The sequence below is a fragment of the Cyprinodon variegatus genome, unplaced genomic scaffold (genome assembly GCF_000732505.1).
Source record: "Cyprinodon variegatus isolate N-32 unplaced genomic scaffold, C_variegatus-1.0 Scaffold334, whole genome shotgun sequence".
Taxonomy (NCBI): Eukaryota; Metazoa; Chordata; class Actinopteri; order Cyprinodontiformes; family Cyprinodontidae; genus Cyprinodon; species Cyprinodon variegatus.
Window position 1 is genome coordinate 344,153 of NW_015150787.1, and position 22,816 is coordinate 366,968.

At 39.1% G+C, this 22,816-nt stretch overlaps 2 protein-coding genes across 2 annotated transcripts in view; both read left to right on the forward strand.

Moving 5' to 3' along the window:
- The window catches only part of akap10 (A-kinase anchoring protein 10), a 17,070-nt gene extending 12,389 nt beyond the window's left edge, over positions 1-4,681 (forward strand). Inside the window, exons 10-15 of the mRNA XM_015385233.1 lie at positions 1,486-1,653; positions 2,632-2,738; positions 2,998-3,080; positions 3,435-3,487; positions 3,612-3,704; positions 3,790-4,681. Of these exons, the coding sequence (XP_015240719.1) occupies positions 1,486-1,653; positions 2,632-2,738; positions 2,998-3,080; positions 3,435-3,487; positions 3,612-3,704; positions 3,790-3,795 (510 nt within the window). The 3' untranslated portion in view covers positions 3,796-4,681. The remainder of the gene's footprint in view (positions 1-1,485; positions 1,654-2,631; positions 2,739-2,997; positions 3,081-3,434; positions 3,488-3,611; positions 3,705-3,789) is intronic.
- Positions 4,682-6,636: 1,955 nt separating this feature from the next.
- LOC107091364 (transmembrane protein 211-like) overlaps positions 6,637-22,816 on the forward strand; it is a 172,000-nt gene continuing 155,820 nt past the window's right edge. Inside the window, exon 1 of the mRNA XM_015385225.1 lies at positions 6,637-7,503. Coding sequence (XP_015240711.1) covers positions 7,159-7,503 — 345 coding nt within the window. The 5' untranslated portion in view covers positions 6,637-7,158. The remainder of the gene's footprint in view (positions 7,504-22,816) is intronic.

Consider the following 22,816-nt stretch of genomic DNA (forward strand, 5'->3'; position numbering starts at 1 on the left):
CCGATGTCCGATATTCAGTTTTAAGGCCGATACCGATAGGGGGCCGATTATATCGTGCATCCTTAATAGTTAGTCATTTAATTTGAGGATATATTTGTACTTTTATTGTACTGGATAAATAGGTAGATAAATATAAAAGATAAGTGTTACATCTACTAATTTCATATTATGTTTATTTTAGGGCAGAGACTTTAATGTGTTAAATTCAGTTCATTAATTAGAAATATTTTAATGCGTAGAAAAAAAATGAACGCAATTAAATCATGAATTATTTTGTATTATTAAAATATTCATACAAACAGACGGGAGTGTGAGTCTGTTTGAAATCCATGCAGAAATAAAATGATGTATCTTTTGGTTTTATTAAAGTTAACAGAAGGCATTGATGTGTCTTTTCTTCTGAAATCTCTCTGTCCTCCTCAGCTCAGCCCTCAGTCTCCACCCTTCCTCTTACTTTTTAGCAAAGGAATCAAACATTCAAGCCAACTGGAGTCAGAGTCACATCATGTCTTCTATTAAAAAAATCCTTGCAGAGGGATAGAGGCTGAGCCTCACTAAGCAGATGCAGCCAAACATGAAAAAATACGTAAATATTTAGGGTAGGAAGTGCAGTGAGTAGTGACCATTAGCGTAGCTGGCAGTGAGTTGATAAACAAAAAAGGAGCCTAAAACTGGTAAGAACTGAAGATGTTATTTCTCATCATATTGGTCACCTTGATCACATATTACTCATCATTTTATAACTTTCACACATAGTGATGTTTAATTAACTTACCAGGTCACAAAAGCTCGTCTTTGCTCAGAGCCCCGTTGCTGTGGAGCATCTGGTGTAAATTTCATTTTTCAAACATGCGCGTATGCCACTGTAACGCATATTTACGACTTAAACCTTCAGATTCTGAGATGTTTTTTTATCTAGACTTTGACTGGACCTGTCCAATACATCATGCTTTGATTAGTAATGCTGCAGCTGCTTACAACCTGAGCACTCGTCTCTTTCACCTTTATAAAAATCAAAAACGTCAACTTATATCAAAGAACAGTGTGACTAAAAGTTTCAGTGGTTTTAAAGTTGTTGTTTTATTAAACCATCTCTCTATGGCTTGTGACAAACAAACGCAGGGCTTCTTATTGCTTCTCTGCTTTTGTTTTGTTTACTACACAATAATAGTTGTGTTGTTGATGAAAGCCTTTGAACCAGTGCAGCTCATGCAGAGTAACAACGGGCCTCCTCTGGGCCCAGTTCTCCTTTAAAGTTCTCCACAGCTTTCTGTTGGGTATTTTTGTATATCCTCAATTTAATTACTAAATACAAATTTTATCTGCTGTTGTTTTGGGAGTTCTGTCACTGACAAATGATGTAATTAGAGCAAAGAATAGAGGGGACATCCTATAGCAGCTGAAGGTCAGACTCAGGCCTTTTGTTGCTGAGGAATCATGTCTTCATTGTTTTCTAACGGTTCCTCTTGTTGTGGAATTGCTCAGGTTTACCTGCCCGGCTTCCTGTCCAGCAACCTCTACTACAAATACCTAAGTGACCTCATCAATTCAGTGCGGGGGGATGAGTTTGTGAACGTCAGCAGTCAAGGTCAGGGCGGGTCAGCGGACAACGACCGCTCCAACTCGAACACCAGCGAGAGTTCTCAGACTCAGGTGAGCTACAGATGTTATTCTAGGATAACATCTGGAACATCTACAAATTAATATTGCTGGAGATTCCCAGTAATTCCAGGTTGAAACCAGCGTTTATTAATTCAGTGTTATAAATCTTTAACAAAACATTTTTATGCAAGTCACATTTCTTTCTAGAAGAAGCTGGAGATTGCTCTCAAATTCATAAACTCCTTATCAGTTATGTTGAAAAAACATTAATAAATAAATCTTAGTCCACAAACATCCTTATTCACATGTTCACTTAAATTTTCCCCTTTTTATGTTCTATGTATCAAACATTTTCAATTTAACCTATAGATATGAAATAATACATTATCGCAAACAATGGCTTAAATAATCATATTATAGGCCATCAAATCTGTCTCAGTTTTGTCATAAAGGCTGCCTGTAGGAATTTTAAATGTCCAACAGGTGTCAGTATTCAGTGACACAGTATGGACACAATATCAATACAGTTTGCAGGTGTGTCGAAACACTTCATGACGCCTCATGAACTCATCACTAACAGACAGTATAGTTCCAAAGAACAAAAAAACCCTCCAAAATAATCCCATAGTTATCAGGCATTGGATGACTTTTCATAAACTTTTATAAGTTTCAGGCTTATCTAGCAAGATTACGTGAGACTAGGCATGCTTTGGTGGTGCAGTGGTTAGTGACCACAACCCATGTACGGAGGCCTTAGTCCACGACGCGGCCGACCCGGGTTCGAATCTGACCTGTGGTCCTTTGCCGCATGTCTCCCCCTCTCTCATAACCCCTTTCCGGTCAGCCTACTCTCCAAAAAACATCCACTAATGTCGTAATTACAGGATTGGCAGATTCTGAACATTTGAATGAAGTTTTCCGTAGGAAAAACAATTGCTCCTTTTTTTAGTATTAGCCGTACAATGTACGGCTGTACGCACTGCTAGCTAAAAGCCTGGGGTACATGCTGATGTTTCTTCTTTGCTGCAGGGAGCCAAAAAAGCAGCGATCAAGATTCTGAAAAACTTTGACGAGGCGATCACTGTAGACGTGGCCAGTTTGGATCCAGAGATGCTCTACCAGCGGCCTTATGCTGGGTGAGTGGCCTCGCCCTAAACAGCAGACTCTAACTTCGCTGGTAAAATGGAAGATTTACAGCGCTCCCTGTTTGTAGCAGAAGCTGAGAAAGAACTTTGTAATTTTTCATTAACTCCTCTAAAATGTTTTATGATAGTTGTTTCACCTTCTGTTAGGGCAGATAGTAGCTCCGTCCTTGTTTAATGGAGACACTCAGGCGTCACTCAGGCTCACTTTTATCCCATCTTCTCTATTGGCTCTTTTCCTCTGCCTTCTCAGGAAGATGACTTTTGGAAAGGTGAACGAATTGGGTCAGTTTATCAGGGAGGCCGAGCCAGAACCTGACGTGAAGAAATCAAAAGGTGAGACCCTCACAAATTCTTTTCCTGCCCTCTTTGTCCTTCATTCTGCACCTCCTCTCTGCTGCCTGAGGATATAAACTTTATCTGGCTGCTCCCTGCAGCTCCAAGCCCTATGAAATATTGAAGAGATTTTCTGGAGTGGGAAAACAGTTTTCTGCTGCGGAAGTCAAACAAAAGTCTCTGTGACCGAGAATAGAAGCTCTCAAGGTCTCCTTATGTCTGAGCCTGCATGCTGACTTTTTAGGATTCCCACAACTTCCACAGACTAACCAGACATGAATTCAAAACCTAAATGCTGCTGTCCTGAAAAGCAAGGGTTTGAGGTAATGGTAAATGTTTTCCTTTCCTTTCAAGGTTCCATGTTTTCTCAAGCAATGAAGAAATGGGTCCAGGGCAACTCTGATGAGGTGAGAGGAGAAGCTGTTAAAGTATCATCAATGATTCATATCGGCTCGCCTCAGGCTCTCACTCTGCTTCCACAGTTTACTTTTTTCTATACATGTCTTTTATTTTTTACATTTTCTCATTAAGGCTCAGGAGGAGATGGCGTGGAAGATCGCTAAGATGATCGTCAACGACGTCGTCCACCAGTCGAACCACGACAGTCCCAGCAAGTCCACCAAGGTAGAGAGACTCGCTGGGCTTTCTCAGCCGGGATGTGTGTGATGATCAGATCCGCTGTTAAGCACCGTCTTCTGTCCGTCTGCAGCTATGACCCCAGCGAGGAACCAAAGGACGGCGAATCCCTGCAGACTCTAAGTCAGCTGGATTTACACTGCTTTACTCCCACAAAGAACAAAGAATTTAAACACCTCCCCATTTACCTAACATTTGGGTGCGTGCGGCTGTTATTGTGGGTGAGTGATTGCCAACGCGTGGGCCGGGACAAAACTTGAAGAAATTCAATCTTCTATCTCTGAAACACTATGAAGTGCATGTGTGGCTGCAAGATGGGGGTGCTTGCATTAAACTAGAGGAAGACGCTCCTGTAGAGACGAGCAGCAGCCTGTTGGAACTACGGCTGTTGGTCGTTTTGGACCTATGGAGGATTCCTTAAGGACAGGTTCAAATTCACTCCAAATGGCACCTTTTTTTTTAGCATTCCTTGTTTTTATGAGTTCCTCTTGCCTGGATCTGCAGCTTGGAGCCCATCAGCTCTGAGAAATGTTTTCGAGTCCTTGTGACGGAGTGGTTTACTAACTGAAGCTTACTGTTTGTGTACTGTAGAAGATTGTGGAGGTGAAGCAGACAGAGAAAAAGCAGATCCAGTGAATATCAAGGCACCTTTACAGAGCTTTAGAAGAAATACTCCAGTTATGTCTGAAAACTCCACATCCTTAGGGTTCTATACATATATAAATATATAGATATGAATTCTGGTTTATCCCTTCTATGAATGTTTGTCTTTTTTTTAAATGGTGATCTTAGTTTTTATATAAATATATATAAAGATATAAACATTACTGACAAAAAGACTCAGTAATAAAAGACTGCTAAACTGGAAGGTGTGCTCTGTTCAATTTTATTTTCTATTTGTTTTGCGCCTTACCTATATGTGGAAAGGAACCAGAAAAAAAAAAAAAAACTTGGTACCATGTACCACTGTTTTTTTTTTTGGGGACATGTATGTGTATTTGATCTATAATATATTTAAGCTGTGTTTGATTCAAATACAATTATGATAAAACTTCTTGTATTTTTTCTGTTTCATTCTTTAAATTAGTACATTTTTGGGGGCTATGCTGTTACAAAAAGAAATTGAAGTTAATTAAGAAAAAAATACAGGTCCTGTATTTTCTCATCTTACCACACAGGGGCAGTGTTGGCTGCGCTGTTTTGGGGTATAGTGAGATTTTAGTTTGATTAATTTAAGGTTAATCTAGTGACCAGATTAATCAAAATGTGCTGTAAACAATGTGGGTTCCCGCCTGTAAAATGCAAAAATACTTTGGCTAGTAATTTTGCAGCTAGATTTTATTTATTAATTTATTTCAGTTTAAGTAAAGACCAGATGGACTAAAGGATCAGAACTGCATAACTATTATTTATTCCATGTTGCTAGTTCTATTTTTTTTTTGCCCACCTTTAGGTTTTTGTTATTCCCTAACATCAAGTCAAAACCAAACTGATACCTGCAGTTAAGTTAAGCTGAGACTATATAAAAATATTGTTTTTTCACCTTTAAAATAACCATATATGTTAAAAAGTAGGTATGTGTTCGCTGGCATGTTTGCTATTTTAGAGGTTTTTCAATATAAGAATAGACACAAAATGTACAATCGTCCCCTCATCATATTTGGGAATGGCAAAACATGTTAACAGCATGCATTTTTTTTAAATGGTATTTTTAACATACTATTTAGTTTTTTCTTCATTTATTAGTTTGCAGCTGTCTATTAAAGTACTGTATGTAGCCCAGAATTGGGCCGATCAGATGGCAAATAAGAAACTATTACCGGTAACAGATTTTGTTTACGGCTCTCTCTTCAGCTTTTAATGAGTTTTTTTTATATAGCACAATTTCTTATAAACATTCACATGGAAGCAAAATAAAAACAAGTAAAGATAAAATCGGGTATCAGAGCAAATAAAAAAAACTGTTGGACTACAAACTTAAACTGATAACTGAATTATCAGTTTAACAGTCAAATATAGTTCTGAATAAATTAGTTTTGAACTTTGATCGAGCATAGGAACTAAATGCTGCCTCTCTGAGACTTTGACCCCATTGAACCCAAGCCCTGATGGATACAGCCAAGGTTAGATGAAGCACAATAATGGGGATGTGGCGGTCTAGTGGTCGGGGCATAGAGCTTGGAGTCCTGAGCCAAACTCCCATAGACTGCCTCTGAGCAAAGACCCTTAACCCCACACTGCTCCCCATGATGGCAGCCCACTGCTCCCCAAGGGGATGGGTTAAATGCAGAGGTAAATTTCTCCAATGTGAGATCAATAAAGTTCAATTATTATTTTTATTATAATGACATTGGTTGACTTCAGAACTTTAACTGGTGATTATTTTCCATATAAATGTGCTCATTCTGCCTGTATCCCCTGTAATATCTGCTTGCTTGCTGTCAACCATAGATTTGGGATTTTCCTTTGTGTATTGTTGCATCCATGGTTGAGCTACCTGGTTGGCTCAGAAGTCTCTATTTGGTGATTATTTTCATTAGATGTAAAAGAGTAACGGTCATGCAGCAGTCACTGGACAAAAAAAAAAAAAAAATATTTCTTACAGAATGTATTGAAGAAGATAATTTTAGCTTTCTAGTCCAAGTAAAGTCACCAACTTTTACGTTTTTTTTATTTATTTTTATTTACACATTTACTCAAATTTCATCCTTCAATCTGATTCAAATTTTTTGACAAAACTTTACAGATAAAATAAAATAGTTTGAAGGACAAAATGTCTTTCAAAAGTAAGGGAAAAAAAACTACTTTGTTGCTTTTTGCCTTTTGTGATGGCCCTAAAGATGTGTGTGAGTGTTAAGGAAATAGTTTATCTTATTTAATTTACAACAAACTTGTGAAAACACTATTAAAGGGTGTGATGACCTTCAGCTGATTAAAAAATATACATTGAAGCCATGAGTTGCAGCTTTAATTCTGAAAAGCCTGGACCTTCCGCCAGTTTATCAATGAGGATTTTACTTTGAAGGTCCAAAGCGGAAGTTGAACTCAAGATGCGCTGACTTGACGTAGTTGGCACTGTGGGGCGAAGTAAGGCGCTGTCTGTGGGTCCTGAGGCAGAGGGAGCATCCCGGAGTGGACAGTGGGGAGCGCTTCTCCCACTTCACGTGTTTTCTCTGCTGCGCTTCCAGCTGTGGACTGTGAAAACATCCCGAGTGTCACATTCCACCCTGTGGGCAGCCTGGGCGAGCGGAACACCTGACTTTACTGCGTCTTAGGATTTGTTTTTCCCAGCGGCTTGGATCTTGGCAGAGCAGATGTCCTGGAGGACTGCAGCCACTGATGTCCACTGGTGTCCACTGATGTCCTGCTTGTTGCTCATGTAGTGCTGGACAGGGAGAGGAGGACAAGTTAGAGTGTCGCTCCTGAAGGCGGTGAGCTCCAAATGCATTGGCTCCTGGGCCGGGAGAAGAAAGAAGGTCTGGGTCTGTCCTCGGGTTCTCTGCCCCCAGCCGCTGCCACCATGTTCAGCTGCGTGGGCTGCTTCTGGGTGCTCCTGTCCTCCGCCCTGGTGGCGGTCTGCAGCTTCAGCTTCATCTCCCCCGCCTGGATCGTTAAGGAGCAGCTGAGGAGCGGCCAGCAGCAGCAGCAGCATCAGCACCACAGCTCCCAGGACTCTGTGAGCTTCGGCTTGCTGTGGCACTGCTCCGAGTCTCTGGATCACATGTACCGGTGCTACACCTTCGGTGGGCTGGGCAAGTTTGCAGAGATCCCCTCCAGCTCCTGGCAGGTAACAAGCCATGCATACCCTAAGCCCCTTAGAGAAGAGGGGAGGTGGGTAGGGCAGCATGCATGCAACTGCTGGCCAGATGTGCATGCATGCATGCACATCTGGCCAGCAGTTGTTTATTTATTTAATCTTATCTGCAGCTCCTTAATTATGAAGAAGAAAGTTCATGATTAACATTTTTAACCATTTGAGACTAAGTCTTGTGGCGGAAAAACATAACTGAAAACAGCTTTAAAAATAAAATCAGTTCATGCATATGCAGTGGGACTTCTGTTAAAGATGCATAACTCCTTAGAAACATTCTTTCATTATAGAATCACTAGGGCTGCAACTAAAGACTACTTTTACTAATGGATTGATCTCTTTTTTTAATTAAGTAATAATTGGCAAAGTCTTTTTACACTGAATATAAATAGTGCAGCTAAACTTGCTTATGTAGGGAAGACGTTTAGGGCCACTGAAAAAAATAAAAAAAGTTAACTGATTTTAAAATTTTATTTCAGTTTAATATGGGAAAGAGTCGAAATTTTGATTTTTAAAAAAAGTCAGAGATTAAAGTCAGAATTCTGACTTTTTTTCTTAGAATTCCGACCTTAATTCCAGATGTCTGACTTTATTCTCAGAATTCTGAGAAAAAAGTCAGAATTCTGAGAAAAAAGTCAGAAATAAAATTTAAAAATCAGTAAATTTAAAAAAAAAATTTAGTGGCCCTAATCCTCTTCTGTACATATTAGAGCATATTAATGGATAAAAAAGTTTTTTAAAATCTTGTATCTAAAATGTCATTATGTTTGTGTGGGTTGCTCTTTCAGCTGTTAGTCACTTACTCAAGTTAACAAATTCATGATTACAAAATTATTTGCGGATTATTTCAATGATCCATTTATTAAATTTTTTTTCTGCACTAAACATCAGATTATGATTAATCTGATGTTTGATCTGATGATTAATTAAATTCTTTTATTAATATTTTCTCTTAGCCTATTGGGAAAGACAAGAAGACAAGTCAAATCAAAAGTCAGACAAAGGCATCAATTTAACAGCTTTGTTCATTGCTACAGTGAGGAAGGATCCAGAAGTTTGAAGCAACCCGTGGCTAGCTGAGGATCACTGTTTATTTAACAGCCATACACGGACAGCGTGCTCAACGCCCTCTGTTAGGAAATTATTGCAAAGGAGCGTGTTTTGTGGGGGTCGCCAAATCTCCATGATCACCATCTACTTATTCAAACAACTGTCAAACTTATTTAAAAAAAAAACCTTCTGTATTATCATCACAAACATAAACTTATGGAGTTTGCTGCTCTTTGCTGGGATGTTAACTGGTATTGTTGACCTGCTGCGATGCTCAGGCCTACTGTTATTGTACGGTGGAGGATCTGGCGTGATGTGGGCTGAGGGAAACCTGTCAGAGCGCTTGTTATCATAAACTCTTTACTGGTCCAGGAGATTTTTAATAAACATTGACAATCTTTGCCAAAAAATGTTACTATGATACTAAACATATGAACCAACACAGAACTGGTTCACCTGACACCAAATCAGCCTTCTTCCATTATGAGATTTGGTTCTTTAAATGCTATTTTTTAAGATGGATTTTTCCATAACAAACAGATTTTACATTTTTTTTCCTGTATGTGATTCTGCTGCTGTGAAAAAGATGACTAAATTGATTATCATTTTTTTCTGGCTCCTTGCACATCCTTATGGTCGGGTCAATAGACTGATGGTGAAGTAACCCCTGCAAACGGCCAAATGTGCCACAGTAACAACTTTTCTCCTTTAAGGTCTTTTGTTTAAAAAAAAAACAAAAAAAAACCCAAAGGTGAAATCTTTCCTTTCAGTCTAAAAAAAATGCATTCATCAGAGGAGAGGGTGCGTCACACAGCATGGCATCCCCAAGAAGCAACAGGTTGGCGGGCTGCTCTGCATTCTGGCTCCCCCACCAGCAAGAATTTCCCATATCTTCTGACATTAATCGTGCGCTAGACGACCGTGGTAAAGATCTAAACAACTGTGAAGTTATTTATCACATGTCAACTGGAATCCTCACAGATGAAACAGATCTGACCTGTTTTGGTTGCATTACGTTAGAGAACGATGTTAAAAACACACGTTAGTCAGAAACTAGGCTTTTATTTTGAAAGCAAGTTTTGGGATTATGCCTTTTTTCCTTGAGGCAGTTTGTATCCCCCCCCCCCTTCCGTTCTCAGAACACCCACCAGCACTAGAGCGATGATTTATGTATGAAGGTAAATTAGCATTTGAAAGGGAGTTATTAATAAGTCCTGTTTGTGGGGTTGTAGTACAAACATCTTGGGAGGGAGGCGGACGAGGGTGAACTCCTCGGTTCCTTCTTAGAGGGAAGAGCAGATGTTGTGTCTGCAGAGAAGACAAGGATCAGATCAGCTGGCAATAAACCTGCTTTATTGTCTGTGTGCCGGCCAGGCAGGTTCTGACCTGCAGGGTTCTGCATTATGCACCATGACGTCTGATCGCATGCCATCAGTGTGAGAAGCGAGGTCAGGTCCTGCACTGGACATCATGCTCCTCCTGCTGCAGCACTTCTTTTTGAACTTGGTTAGTAACTATGCAAGGAGCTGTATGAGTTTATGTGTGATAACCTTAAGAAAAGATACCTTAACTGCAGAGTATTAAATGATGAACACAGACTTCCTTTAATTTTCTCTGCATCTCAGTGGTTTTTGTATGTTCTGGCTAATTGTTGATGTTTCATGCTTTCAGTTCAGTGTAATATAACGTTAAGAGGCCGTTTGGCTTAGATTAAGGGGGGTTTAATGATTGTGTAGTTGGTTAATCCGTGCTTTCCTTGTTATGAGCCTCTTTCTGCTCAGAGCGTGAGGTTGATGGAGCTGCTTTCCTGCACAGAGCGACTGGCGTTATTACAGCAGCCGAGCGCAGCGAAGGATGCCGATTCCACCGCCATCAATAAGGGTGAAGGGGGGGCCATTAATTTTTTATCAGAACCATTTATTCCCACACTCCTCACTCATGGGTTTGTCTCGGGGTTCTTTTTTTATGTTGTCGACAAACTGTGGTCCAAAGCAAGAAAATCAGACTGGTTCTTCTCAGTGTTGGTGAAGGCAGACAGTTGATGAGGCTGGCCTTCTTGTTCACCTGTTTTCTGGCAGGACCCCCGACTCCATGTAGGTGACACATTCACGTTGTGGTTTCTGGATGGTTGTTTATCATTTCAAACCTCAAATCTTTGGATTACTTACTAACTGTGTGTATATTTTACCTAATTTTGAACATTGCAATTTAAGACATGTAGAACAGCGTGGAGCTTATTTCTAACCTAAAGATAATCCAAGAAATAATCTGGAAATGATCAGTTTTAAACTCCAGATTCCAATTAATCATTTTGAAAATAAAAACAAATCACCTAAATATTTCCAAATCACATAGACAGCACCACTCTTCGGTGTGGAAGTTGTAAATGAGTGACTGAGAGTGGCAGTTAATTTGATTTTATTTTTTTGAGGGTCAGTAAGGTGTAAAAAAAAAAATGGCTGCTCCTTTCACATCTTTGCCACTTTTGTAAAAAAATCAAAGGACCAGAATCTGAGGCTTAACACTTTAAATGGTCTAATGTTAGCACCTGCAGGCTGAAGCTGAAAGAAAATAAGCCATTTTAATATAAATAAAGACTCCTGCCTGTTTCCTCAGGGGTGTTTGGTGTTCCATCACAGCTTACTGTAGAGCATTATTTAGTTTGTTTATATCAGATCTTGAGGCGGTGGGTTTGCTGCAGGAGCAGCTGTCAGGTCGGACGTGTGACCCTGGAGGAGGTGTGCTGGTAAAGGAGTGAAGCTGCCAGCAGATACTTGCCCCTGAACCTGTTACAGCTAACAGGCTTCCAGCTGCTTCACAGCACTAAGACTGAAGCTGGATTAGTTCCCCTCCAACAGGAGCCGGTCAGTAGCTGTGTCTGTCTAAGCAGGTAGGTGTGTGTGGGCCCTTGGCCTGCACCTCATGCGCTGCCTCTGCAGCAGCGTCTCCCTGTTCAGGGCTTTTCTGAAAGGGCTCCAGGAGCACTGACTGGGACGTGTTTGTGTCCGACCCCGCCTTTTGTCTGGCCTTGAAGAAAATGGCAGCCTGTCAAAGCTGAGATTCGGGGCTGTGGAGGAAAACGTTATCTGCTTCCTCTGGAATCCTTTAACACATGAGGCAGAACCATTGGCCTATGGTGTCTTCCCCGCATGCCAGGAAGATAAATTGTAGACGTTACTGGAGATGTTTCGCTGCGCCTAATTGCCGGCTACCTATGAAGAACACTTACCGGTGCATAAACTGTGGTAGCCCCTCATTTCATCACTCATTGGGCCAGAACTACGTTTAAGTAGGTAGATAACTCTTTTAATGAAATTCATTCTGAATCCTTTGTCTGGCAGCAGCACAGCCATTGTTTTGATTCTGATTCATTAAATCAATATGTAGAGGATTACCCTGTAGGAGGGTTTCATCGTTAAGTTCTCTTACCAATCATTTATTTACCATTTTGTTCAGTAACTCTGTTTTGAATTGATGGGATGTGCTAACTGCTTGTACTGCTGCCTGCATCCATGCAGATGATTGGATGAAGGTCAAAGAGTGAGTTTTTACATGTTTTTTTAAACTATACTTGTCGATATTTGTGCTGAAATCTGTTCTCAGTTAAGGACAGGTTTCTTAGGTCTAATGGTAGAATCTGCTCCGATGGTTTAACTGATAAAACATGGCTAGGAACCAGTCTATAAAGTGCTCAAAAAGAAAAACTAAGTAAAAGTAATTTTATCAAAGCAGAAAATAACTTTGTGGAAAGTCAAGCAACTTTCCACAAAGTTGCTTGACTTGCTTGAAGTTTTTTGATTTACCTTAGTAAATCAAAAAAATTGTGCATAATAATAGGGAAAGAAAAAGTATGAGTTATATTTGTACGTTACATTAAGCAAGATGGACAAATAATGTTTGGTCATTTTACTTCATGTGGGTTTGGAGCAAAAAAGGAAGAATTTGTTGAAAAAATAAAAGTTTAGCCTCCCATAAATGGCATTATAGATACTTATAGGAACTCAGAAAAACCCAAAGTTGCATTCTACAGAATGCATCCACGACACACATAACAAAAAAATAAAGTGCATGCTACAGGAATTTAATCAAATATATGGAGGACCAGGAGAGTCACTCACAAAGAAAAAAACCAACCATTTCAAATAAAAAAAAAAAAAACATTTCTAGTTGCTCATTTTAAAAATTGATTCACTAAAAGTAGGGTTGGAAACATATGGCCTACAAATAAAATCAGTCCAATCCAAATTTCCCCCCTACTTATTAAAACCCACCCAACTGGAAGTACAACCATGGGAGTAATACTACATCTACAGGAGCTCCGGAGAGCCAAGATTGCAACGTTGCACAAAAACAACTTTTTTTTTTTTTTTTAAATCACCCGCAGCAAAAAAAAAAATGTATGAATGCATTTAATTGATTTTTTTGCCCATGCCTTTTCTAAAGGAATTGTAAATTTCATCTTTCAAATTAGTGTTGAATTTAAAATAATACAATTTTAAAATTCATTTTCAAATCCTATTCCTAAATGGAGATAAAAAAAAAATTCATAATCTGATTATAAATACATTAACACACGTTTCAAATGCAGATCGTTTTTCTGCTTCTATTTTCCTTTTTATCATACATTGTCAAATCCTTTTTTGCAAGTTAATTTTATTTCAGACTTACCAGCTCCATTTATAATTTCAGTGACTCAACAAGAGGTTATTAACTCTCCCGATCCTCCATATGAATATTTCTAATCTGTCTTACAGAAAAAAAAATATAAGGACAAGTAAACAGCACAATGTGAGCACAGTAATCTGGGTTCACCACATTCACGTTCAGCCTATTTGGAAAATAATTTACCGGTTTAATTAATGCTGATTGATTTGGCTTAAAAATCAAATCATTTTCTTTCCTCACTTAAGTTTCTTATGAAAATGACATTGATTGACTTTGATTTTAATTATCTCCTCTGTGAGGTGACCTTAGTTTAAAGGGCAACAAAATTCAAGCAGTGAACCATGCTTGTAAAATGCTGGTGAAAATTCTCAGTCATCAAGGTCATAGTCATTCCAAAAAAGTTAAAAAAACAAACCACTGGACTTTGTTTCTAAGTTTGAAGACGTTTCGCTTCCCATCCTGGAAGCTTTTTCAATTCAAAATGTCATAAATAGCGTTGAGTTCGAGGCTTTATAGAGTGGACCAAAAACAAAGCCTTGTTGTGGCTTAGAAAACATGCAAATTGAATTGATAATTTCCACAGAGAGAAGCATGGTTGTGCCATGAGATCTCCAGTGTCACCAATTGTTGGCAGTCTTTTTCGGGTATTACAGTCTAACAAAGAAACAAAAAGACTTGCATTCCAAAGGGGTGGACCTGCTCATGAGGTTCAATTGGCATGTTTTCTAAGCCAAAACAAGGCTTTGTTTTAGACCACTCTATAAAGCCTTGAACTCAAAGCTATTGCTGACATTTTTAATTGAAAACCCTTCTGGATGGGAAGCAAAGCGTCTTAAACTTGGAAACAAAGTCCATCGGATCGTTTTTTGACTTTTTTGGCATTCTTGTAAAAAGTTTAACACACACACAGAAAAATGAATATCTCACTAAATGTTTGCAGCTAGTGGTATTAAACACTGAGCTAGTTTATCAGCATATGAGTAGCCATATAAGAAAAAAAAAAGTTATGGACTGTTGTAAGCTATGCTATAAGCTATGAAAGCCTGATGAGTGGATTGGTGAAACAAATAAAAAAATAAAATCTTTATAAACAAAAAATTAGATTAATTGCTAAAATCAATTTAATCAACCAACCCACTGGTTTCTCATAAGCAAATCCGTTCAGGAAGAATTCCATCCATCTTTTAATTTGTAGAGAATGACAAGACCTTAAATTCTAAGTAAAAGAAATGGATGTTTTATTTTGATGTTTTGAATAAAGGGAAAGAAAACTCTTGATTTTAAAAAAGCCCTCTACAAAAGTACAGATTCTCATTTTTTAAATCTTATTTGCAGAAAAGTTTTATATCAGTGCCATTAGACGGTCTTCTAACATAAACNCAGGACTTTAAACTGGTCTCCTCCCTGGAGCCAGGCTTACTGAGATAAAAACTGAACCTCCCCACATATAGAGCCAAAAACCCAGATGACTCAGCAGGGGAAGAACAGTGGACGATCAGGAGACGAGACAAACACAAAAACCCTCTTTCCACTGGCTGCTAGGATCCAGGACATGAACCATGAACTAAAACTGAACACACAGACTAACAGAAAGACAAGTAATGATCTGGCACTAAATGCTCAGGCTGAACTGAATATAAACCAAAGGAAACAGGTGAGGGGAATAAATTATAATTGAGGCAGGGAGGGAAAACGACAGGTGAGAGGAATAACTAATTAAGGCAGAGCAAACAGGCCAGATCATGACAAAATCATTTTCTTTCCTCACTTAGGTTTCTTATAAAAATGACATTGATTGACTTTGATTTCAATTATCTCCTTGGAGAGGTGACCTTAGTTTAATGGGCAACAAAACTCAAGCAGTCAACCATGCATGTAAAATCCTGGTGAAAATTCTCAGTCATCCAGGTCGTAGTCATTCCAAAAAAAAAAAAACACTGGACAAGTTTGAAGACATTTCGCTTCCCATCCAGCAAGATGGTTCAATTCAAAATGTCATAAATAGTGTTGAGTGGACCTTGTTTTGGCTTAGAAAACATGCAAATTGAATTGATAATTTCCTCAGACAGAAGCATGGTTGTGCCATGGGATCTCTCTAGTGTCACCAATTGTAGTCACTCTTTAAATGGAAGAAATGAAAAGAGAGCTTTGGACACTTTCAGAGGAACACCACAGCCACTGGTTTAGAGATGTGGATGACACATCCGTAAAAATCCAGATAAAAGAAGCAGAGCTTTAACAAGACACATGAACTCAGTTGACCACTGCATCAAATTCACCAGAGAGGATGCCAACGACAACAAGCTACCTTATCTGGACTGTTTGGTGAGCGTGGAAGGAGATGGAAACCCTCAACATTGAAGTGTATAGGAAACCCACTCACACAGACCAATATCTTCTTTTTGACTCACACCACCCACTGGAACACAAACCTTCTGTCATCAGAACTTTACAAAACCGGGCTGAGCATGTCCCTAATGAAACAGAAGGGAAACACAAAGAACAGAAACACATCAAAGATGCTCTTCAGACCAGCGGATACCCAAACTGGGTGTTTATCAAATCAGCAAGGAAATCAAAATGACACGCAGCAGAAGATAGTGGTGAGAAGATTAAACACAAAAACATCGCCATCCCATATTTTGCTGGAGTCTTTGAAAAACTCGAGGATTTTTTCCAAACACAAAATCCCAGTACATTTCAAACCAAACAAGACCCATAAACAGAAACTAGTGCATCCTAAAGACAAAACCCCCTGACCTAAGATGAGTGGAGTGGTGCACGCAGTTCAATGCAGTGAGGAATGCTCTGATCTTTATATTGGAGAAACCAAACAACCTCTCCACAGACGCATGGCCCAACACAGAAGAGAGCTCTCCTCTGGACAAGACTCTGCTCTCCATCTACACCTTAAGGACAGAGGACATTCTTTTGAGGACCAGAATGTTCACATTTTGGATAAAGAAAATAGGTGGTTTGAGAGGGGCGTGAAGGAACATTTATGTTATGGACCAACCTTAACCAGATTTCAGCTTTCAAAAACCTACAATTCAGCGATTGAGTTGATTCCTTCCCGCTATCATTGCAACCCCCACCCCATTTACTGGGTAACAAAAGTACAGATTCTCATTTTTTAAATCTTATTTGCAGAAAAGTTTTATATCAGTGCCATTAGACGGTCTTCTAACATAAACAGATCATCACTCTACCACTACCGTGCTTGACTATCATCTATGATGTTGTTTTTCTAAAATGCCGTGTTAGTTTTACGCTCGATGTAACAGGATGCGAATCTAAAAAGAATCTCATCACTCTTCAGAATATTCATCGCTGAACTGTTCTGGTCATCATTTAGCCAGCAGTGTTTTCTGCAATGCTACTTTTCCACCAATCTCATTGTTATACAGTTTCTTTACTATTTTTGCATTATGACTCTAACATGAGCAAAAGCAGTATATATTCATACACTAACTCAGTAGTTTGTCCTATAATTGAGATCGGATCCAAAAAAGGTGAGAGTTAAAGTGTATCTGTGCTTAGAGCTCATAAATTAGTATTATATTTAGCCTCTACAGCAGGGCTGAATGGGAGACATTATCTAAGGAGGGTTACTTAGATAAAACTTCTAAGAAAAATACTGTTTTTTTTATTTTTATTAAGTAGCTTTTTAGTATATTTTCAAATTATATTGAATGCATCCGATTTTAAACAGGTGGAGTAAATAAAATGTACAAAAGATTTGCTGTTTTTTTGTTTTCCAGTATAATAAAGCTCTAAATTTGAAAGATCCTAATCATCTCTACAACGATCAGATCAACTAAAGCGTGGTCCCTCTAAACACACTGTAGAAAAAAAGCGAAACATTTGCAAATTAGTGGATATTTGTGCTTTTTTTCCCCACTGCAGCATCATTTGTTACCAGGATTATATCAGTCTAATCAGATTCTAATTGGATCTTTAGTCATTCATTGTTTTGTTTGAGTGGAGGCATCTCTTCACAGGCTGCAGGTTCAGAGAGGGACTCTCCACCTCGTTTGCTGCCTAATAACAGAATGATGGACAGTCTGGCCTTGATCTCAATCAGCAACATGAAATAAAAAATGAAGGGTCCGTTCTCTGTGTTGGAGGGGGATGGGGCTACATGTCACACACTCAGGCCCACCACAGGGACGGAGGGTAACCTGGGATGCTTTCAGACAAGCATGTGAACAAGCAGAAAGCTTTGAAATCTCCGTGGACTCTGGTTTGCGTCTCACATTTGCTGCAGAGGAGCGTCTCCCTGCTTTCTTTACCTCATGTAGCTCCTCTGCTTTAAAGCTAATGGGAATCCTCTGAGGTGAAACCCATTTGTGTGGAAGTGTGTCTGCCTGTTATGAATGATGTTATGGAGTCTAATGTTCCCCACCGCCCCCATGGGGGTGTTGCACTGCTCCTCGCTTTGCATGACAGACAAAAAGCTGACCCGTCTGGCTGCTTCATCTCACAACGACCTCATTCTGTTTGGAGCTTCATGAGCGAAGCTTTCTACTAAAGTGTTATTTTACATGTATTCGTATTCGTACCCATGTTTCTTTTTAACGTTACAACCATAAACCTTGAGTTATTTATTTGATAGACCGACAGAGGTTGAGTGTAATTGTGACTAAGCCTTTTAAAACTGTTCTATGAAGGACTAATAGAGCATCAATGAGCAAACGGCATCATGAAGACCAGGGAGCGAGAGGTCAGGGAGAAAGTTGTGGAGATGGAAAACTCACAGATCACTCTTAAATCCATTAAATGGAAGTAGCTTGGCACAGCTGTAAAGCTACAAAAACATATTTGTGCACCTGAGACCCTAAATGGTAAAAAAACAGCCCAGAATATTGAATAGTAACTCTAGAGGAGCAGCAGAGAGCGATTACTCAGGTGGGAGAATCTGCTGATTGGTCATTGTGCGCTTTAACCCAGCTTGCTTTTAGGGAAACGCAGTATGAAGAAAATATTTGAGGATATAATATCAGTCAGACTTAGCAATGAAACAAACAATACATAAATTAAAATTAAGATAAACTTGTCGAAGGTTTAGCTTAATGCACTTATAGTAAAGCTGACAGTATGGCTGTAATAATCAAAACTTAATCAGATATGATAATTGACCCTACAGTTTCTAGGATGAGCTTAAAATGATCCTAGCATCCAGACTTTTATCTTTTTGTAAGAGAAAAAATGGCCAGAAATTTCCAAGTTGGAAAACAGTAGCCTAGTAAACTAGCCCCACCCGCCAGCGGCCAAAATAATTTTTGCCTGCGAGTGGTTTAGCCTCGATCAATGCCCCAGGCCTTAGAACTGGCGGGCCAATCACAATGCAGAGATGTGTTTTGAATTTTTGGATGCAAAGTGGGCGGGGTTTTGAAGGCGTGACGACAAAGCTGCACGACGCTGGAGAAAAGCACAACAAGGAAGATGGCAACAACTATTGAACAGTAGCAAGCACTGCAGCGGCAGCAGCTTTTAATGGAGAGCTCCACTGAAAGTTAAAAGCTCTCTTTTCTTTTGCTGCTGTTCAATAAAAATATGTTTTAAGATAATCTGAGGCGAGAATATTATACTTTAAAGCGTCACTATATGGTCCATTTACTGATTTAATGTGTAATTAAAAAAACTATTTCGGAAGTTGAGAGAACCGCGGCAACCAGCGGACCTCCGAGGCTAACGGCAGCCAGGGCTAACCACAGCCTGTCTGCAGCAGCCCTCTCTCGGCATAGTCGGGTGTGAAGGACCGCTGGCTATGATGGCAATTTTCGACTCAGCTTTGGAATCAGTTTTGGAAGGATTAGACTTGGGGTTTTCGTTGAAATGTGAGCAGGAAGAGGCTCTACGCTCATACATTTTTAAGAAGGATGTATTTGGCGTTTTACCGACAAGGTGTTTGTTTACACTCCCCCACCAGCTTTCTGTCGCCCTTACTATGTCACCGTCAGTTGCGCTCATTGGTCAGAGCGTTGGCCAATAGGCACAGACAACAGGTCGTTCTCATCAACAATCTTCCGATGTCTCATTTATCGTGGCCAGACTAAATTACACCTTTCATCTCCCATTTAGTCTGGTTTATCAGGCTAGGAAAACAGAATACTTATGCTAGCCTGTTATTGTGAAGGTTTGCAGGAAGTTCTGTTTCCGTTCACCGCTTCAAGCAAAACTCTTAGTATTTTGAGATTCTGCTTAAGCCAGTGGTGGAGCCAGAAGGATAGTTGGGGTGGCCACCCCAGAAGAAATCCTTGCCACTCCTGTTGCCACCCCGCTGAAAACATTAACATTGAATTTTACGCATATTTTTGAAGAAAACAGCCAAATTTCCCAGGGGGACTTGAATGCATCCTCACGCATCACAATTCTTCTATACTTTTATTTGGTTAAGCTGACATGCTGTTCCTTCGTGCTCCAGAAAGCTCCAAAACGGAACGCGGCGGCACACAGGATCAATGAAAAGCATTTCCTTTGCTGGTAGGTAGGTTTATTGGTATTAAATTATACAAAGTGCCGTTTTAACGGGACGTAAAGAAGATGTTGCAAGACGGCGCCTGTGCTTAGTATTACCTATGAGTAATACTCCTTCAAATGCTGGTCTCATTAAATGGAGAAATAGAGTCACACTGGCATGAAGAAGCTAAAAGAACATGTTTGCAAAATTTTCAGTAACTTTCACAGAAGTTAGGTAGAATTATTAATATTGCTATGTGTAATGCAGCATATTAGTGCATCGAGAGCCTTGTGTGTGAATCATTCCTAAAAAGGCGCCTCTCCATGTTTTAGGGAAAACATTCAAGTCAGACTTGGAGTACCTGAAGCATGAGCTTCATCAAATGAGACGGCTTCTTTTAAGAAGGGAGAAAAGTGGAGAGAGATCCGCTTCTCTACTTGAGTTTGCTGCATTTTTGGAACCTTTCAAACAGGTTTTTCTTTAACTTTTTAGGCTTAGTAAAATTTGGCTTCTGATTCCAGCTGCATCCTGCGAAAAGAAGTTTCTCTGCCCTTAAATTAATAAAAACCCAGCTTACAACAATGGCCGATGATAGATTATGGGAATACTCAGTGTTGAGTTAAGGAGACTTAGACAACTTTTATTGTCATTCAATTTGTATATACAGAGTTTATACAAAACTAAATTTCATTTAGTACAGCTTTCAGACAGTTTTCATTCTATAAAGTGCCGCAGTGATTCAATATAAACAGTTTGGGAGAAAAAAAAACATGGTGCAAAAAAAAACATTGATATGGAAGTTCAGAGCATTAATATATATGGTGCAAATATGCAGTATTTTTAGTTTGGTGTTATCAGTGTGACATGATTTAGAGGTTTTTCCAACAGTTCAGTAGTCCCATGGCAGTGGGGAAGACATTGTTGCAGAATCACCACAAAAACTTTTTGCTTCATCTCACAAGAGCGATGGTGAAGATTCTCAGTCATCCAGGTCATAGACGAGTCAAAACAAAAACAAGGCTTTGTTGGGCTACTGTATAAAACCTCGAACTCAACACTATTTCTGACATTTTGAATTAAAAAAGCTTCCTGGATGGAAACAAAACGTCATCAAACTTGGAAAAAAAAGTCCAGTGGATTGTTTTTAATTTTCTTTTGGGAATCTCACCACAACCACAGGATTTTGCTTTTCTGATTGTTTTTTGTGAACTTTGTGTTTTCCTATCACTGGGCAGTGGTCAGATATAGTGCGTTCTAAAGGGCTGTATGTTTTTTGTGTTTTGTTGTTCTATTATTATTCTTCTTGTGGTAAATGTGCACCGCTGCTTGTCCCGCCTTGTTTTGACACCTCCAAATTTTCAAAAAGTTTTTGTTTTACTACTGGATTTGATTAGTCCAAGGAGTACTTGTTTATTTCTGTTTTGTATACTTGTATAGTATTTTTTTATACTTGATTTATAATACATTATACAGTACATAATTGTATACATTTTGGAAAAAAAAACAACATTAATTTAATTAATATACATTTTGTGGGAAATTATTATTGCCAACAGACACAAGGCCCTCCTTCTAGAGTTTGAAGTGTTACAAGTTTCTGAAATGATTTTGTTTTAAAATGTTGTGACAAACTGTTGGATATCATTTTTAAAAATGGTTCATTTACGATAAACATGAAGTCTCCTGAATTTGTTGAAGGGATGATGGATGAAGATGAATAGACTATTTAAATTCCAGGATAAAAACCTTTTAGAAGCTCCTAAAAATATAAACCCAAAGTCAGAGATATTAAGAACCACACGCTAGTTTATGTGGGTGTTTCTAATGAAATCACCATGAAACATTGAAACTCGAGGCCGTAAAGTGAAAAAGAAGGGTGCGGTTTAAGGGATGCAGTCTCAAAGGTTGCTAAAAGTGAAGTGCTGCATGTGTGCTGCTTTTACTGGATGGGATGATGAAAGGATGATCAAACTAGATATTGATGTGATGAACAGCGGCTGTCTGTAGTCAGCTTTGGCTCTATAATTAAGGGTTCAGGGAGAGGTGGCTGAGAGGCGTTCAGGAGCAGAAAGAGATAACAGACATTCATTCAGTGTTCACCCTGCAAACAAAACTGCTGATCCCAAAGCTGCTCAGTATCCACTTAAAACCAGCACACAAAGAAGCTATCATCAGTTTATTCTCATATTCCATAAATAAGCTCCTGGTCCTTTCATCTATCTCCACCTGTTATGTTCTGTTATCATCCTCTGCAGCTTCATTTATTACCAGAAAGCTTTAAAAAGTAAAAAAAAAATGAAGCCACAAGAGGTCAAAGGTCATATTTCGCAAGCTTCCTGTTTTTTCAGTGACTAGTTCAGAGAACGTCAGGATGTCATCCTTGTCCCCGTGGCGGTACGCTGCCTGAGATGGCATCAGGCTGCTGCTTTATGATGCGAAGCCACCCGAAGCGTTATAAATAATATAAATGCTCAGTGTTGTGTTTTTGGTCATTCTTTCACCTTCATTTACACCCGAAACATAAATACAACAGAACAAACTGATATCGCGAAATCAGAGAGATGGATGTTGGGTCCGCTGACAGTAAGTCAGCGTAACGCGCTGCTAACTTATTATCATACAGAGCATGTTTATTCCCAGACCGCCGCTTTGTGTGACAAACTAATGGTAGGTGTTGTGTGTGGAAAGCGCCTATGAATGGAGCGTTCATATTGGCCTGCGGCTGTCATTTTTATACCCTCATAAGGCGGTCCCTCTGAGCTTTGAACTAAGATTCGTTCTAAACTCCAGCTATGTTTATGGTTATAGAATGCAAACGGAGAGAGATACGATTTAGAAAGGATAATGGTTTAGAGGTAGGGGGCATAATGATGTGTTGATACATCAGGCTGTTATTTATCTTTTCCATCAAAGAGAGCAGGCATTGTTCTCAGCCGCTGATAAGGTTCATGCTTTGAATCCAGTTTTAATTTGCTTGTGTTATAGTAAAAAAGCTTGGATCATATTTGTGTATATATATATATATATATATATATATATATATATATACATACTCACACACATATATATATACATACTCACACACATATATATACATACACACATATGTAT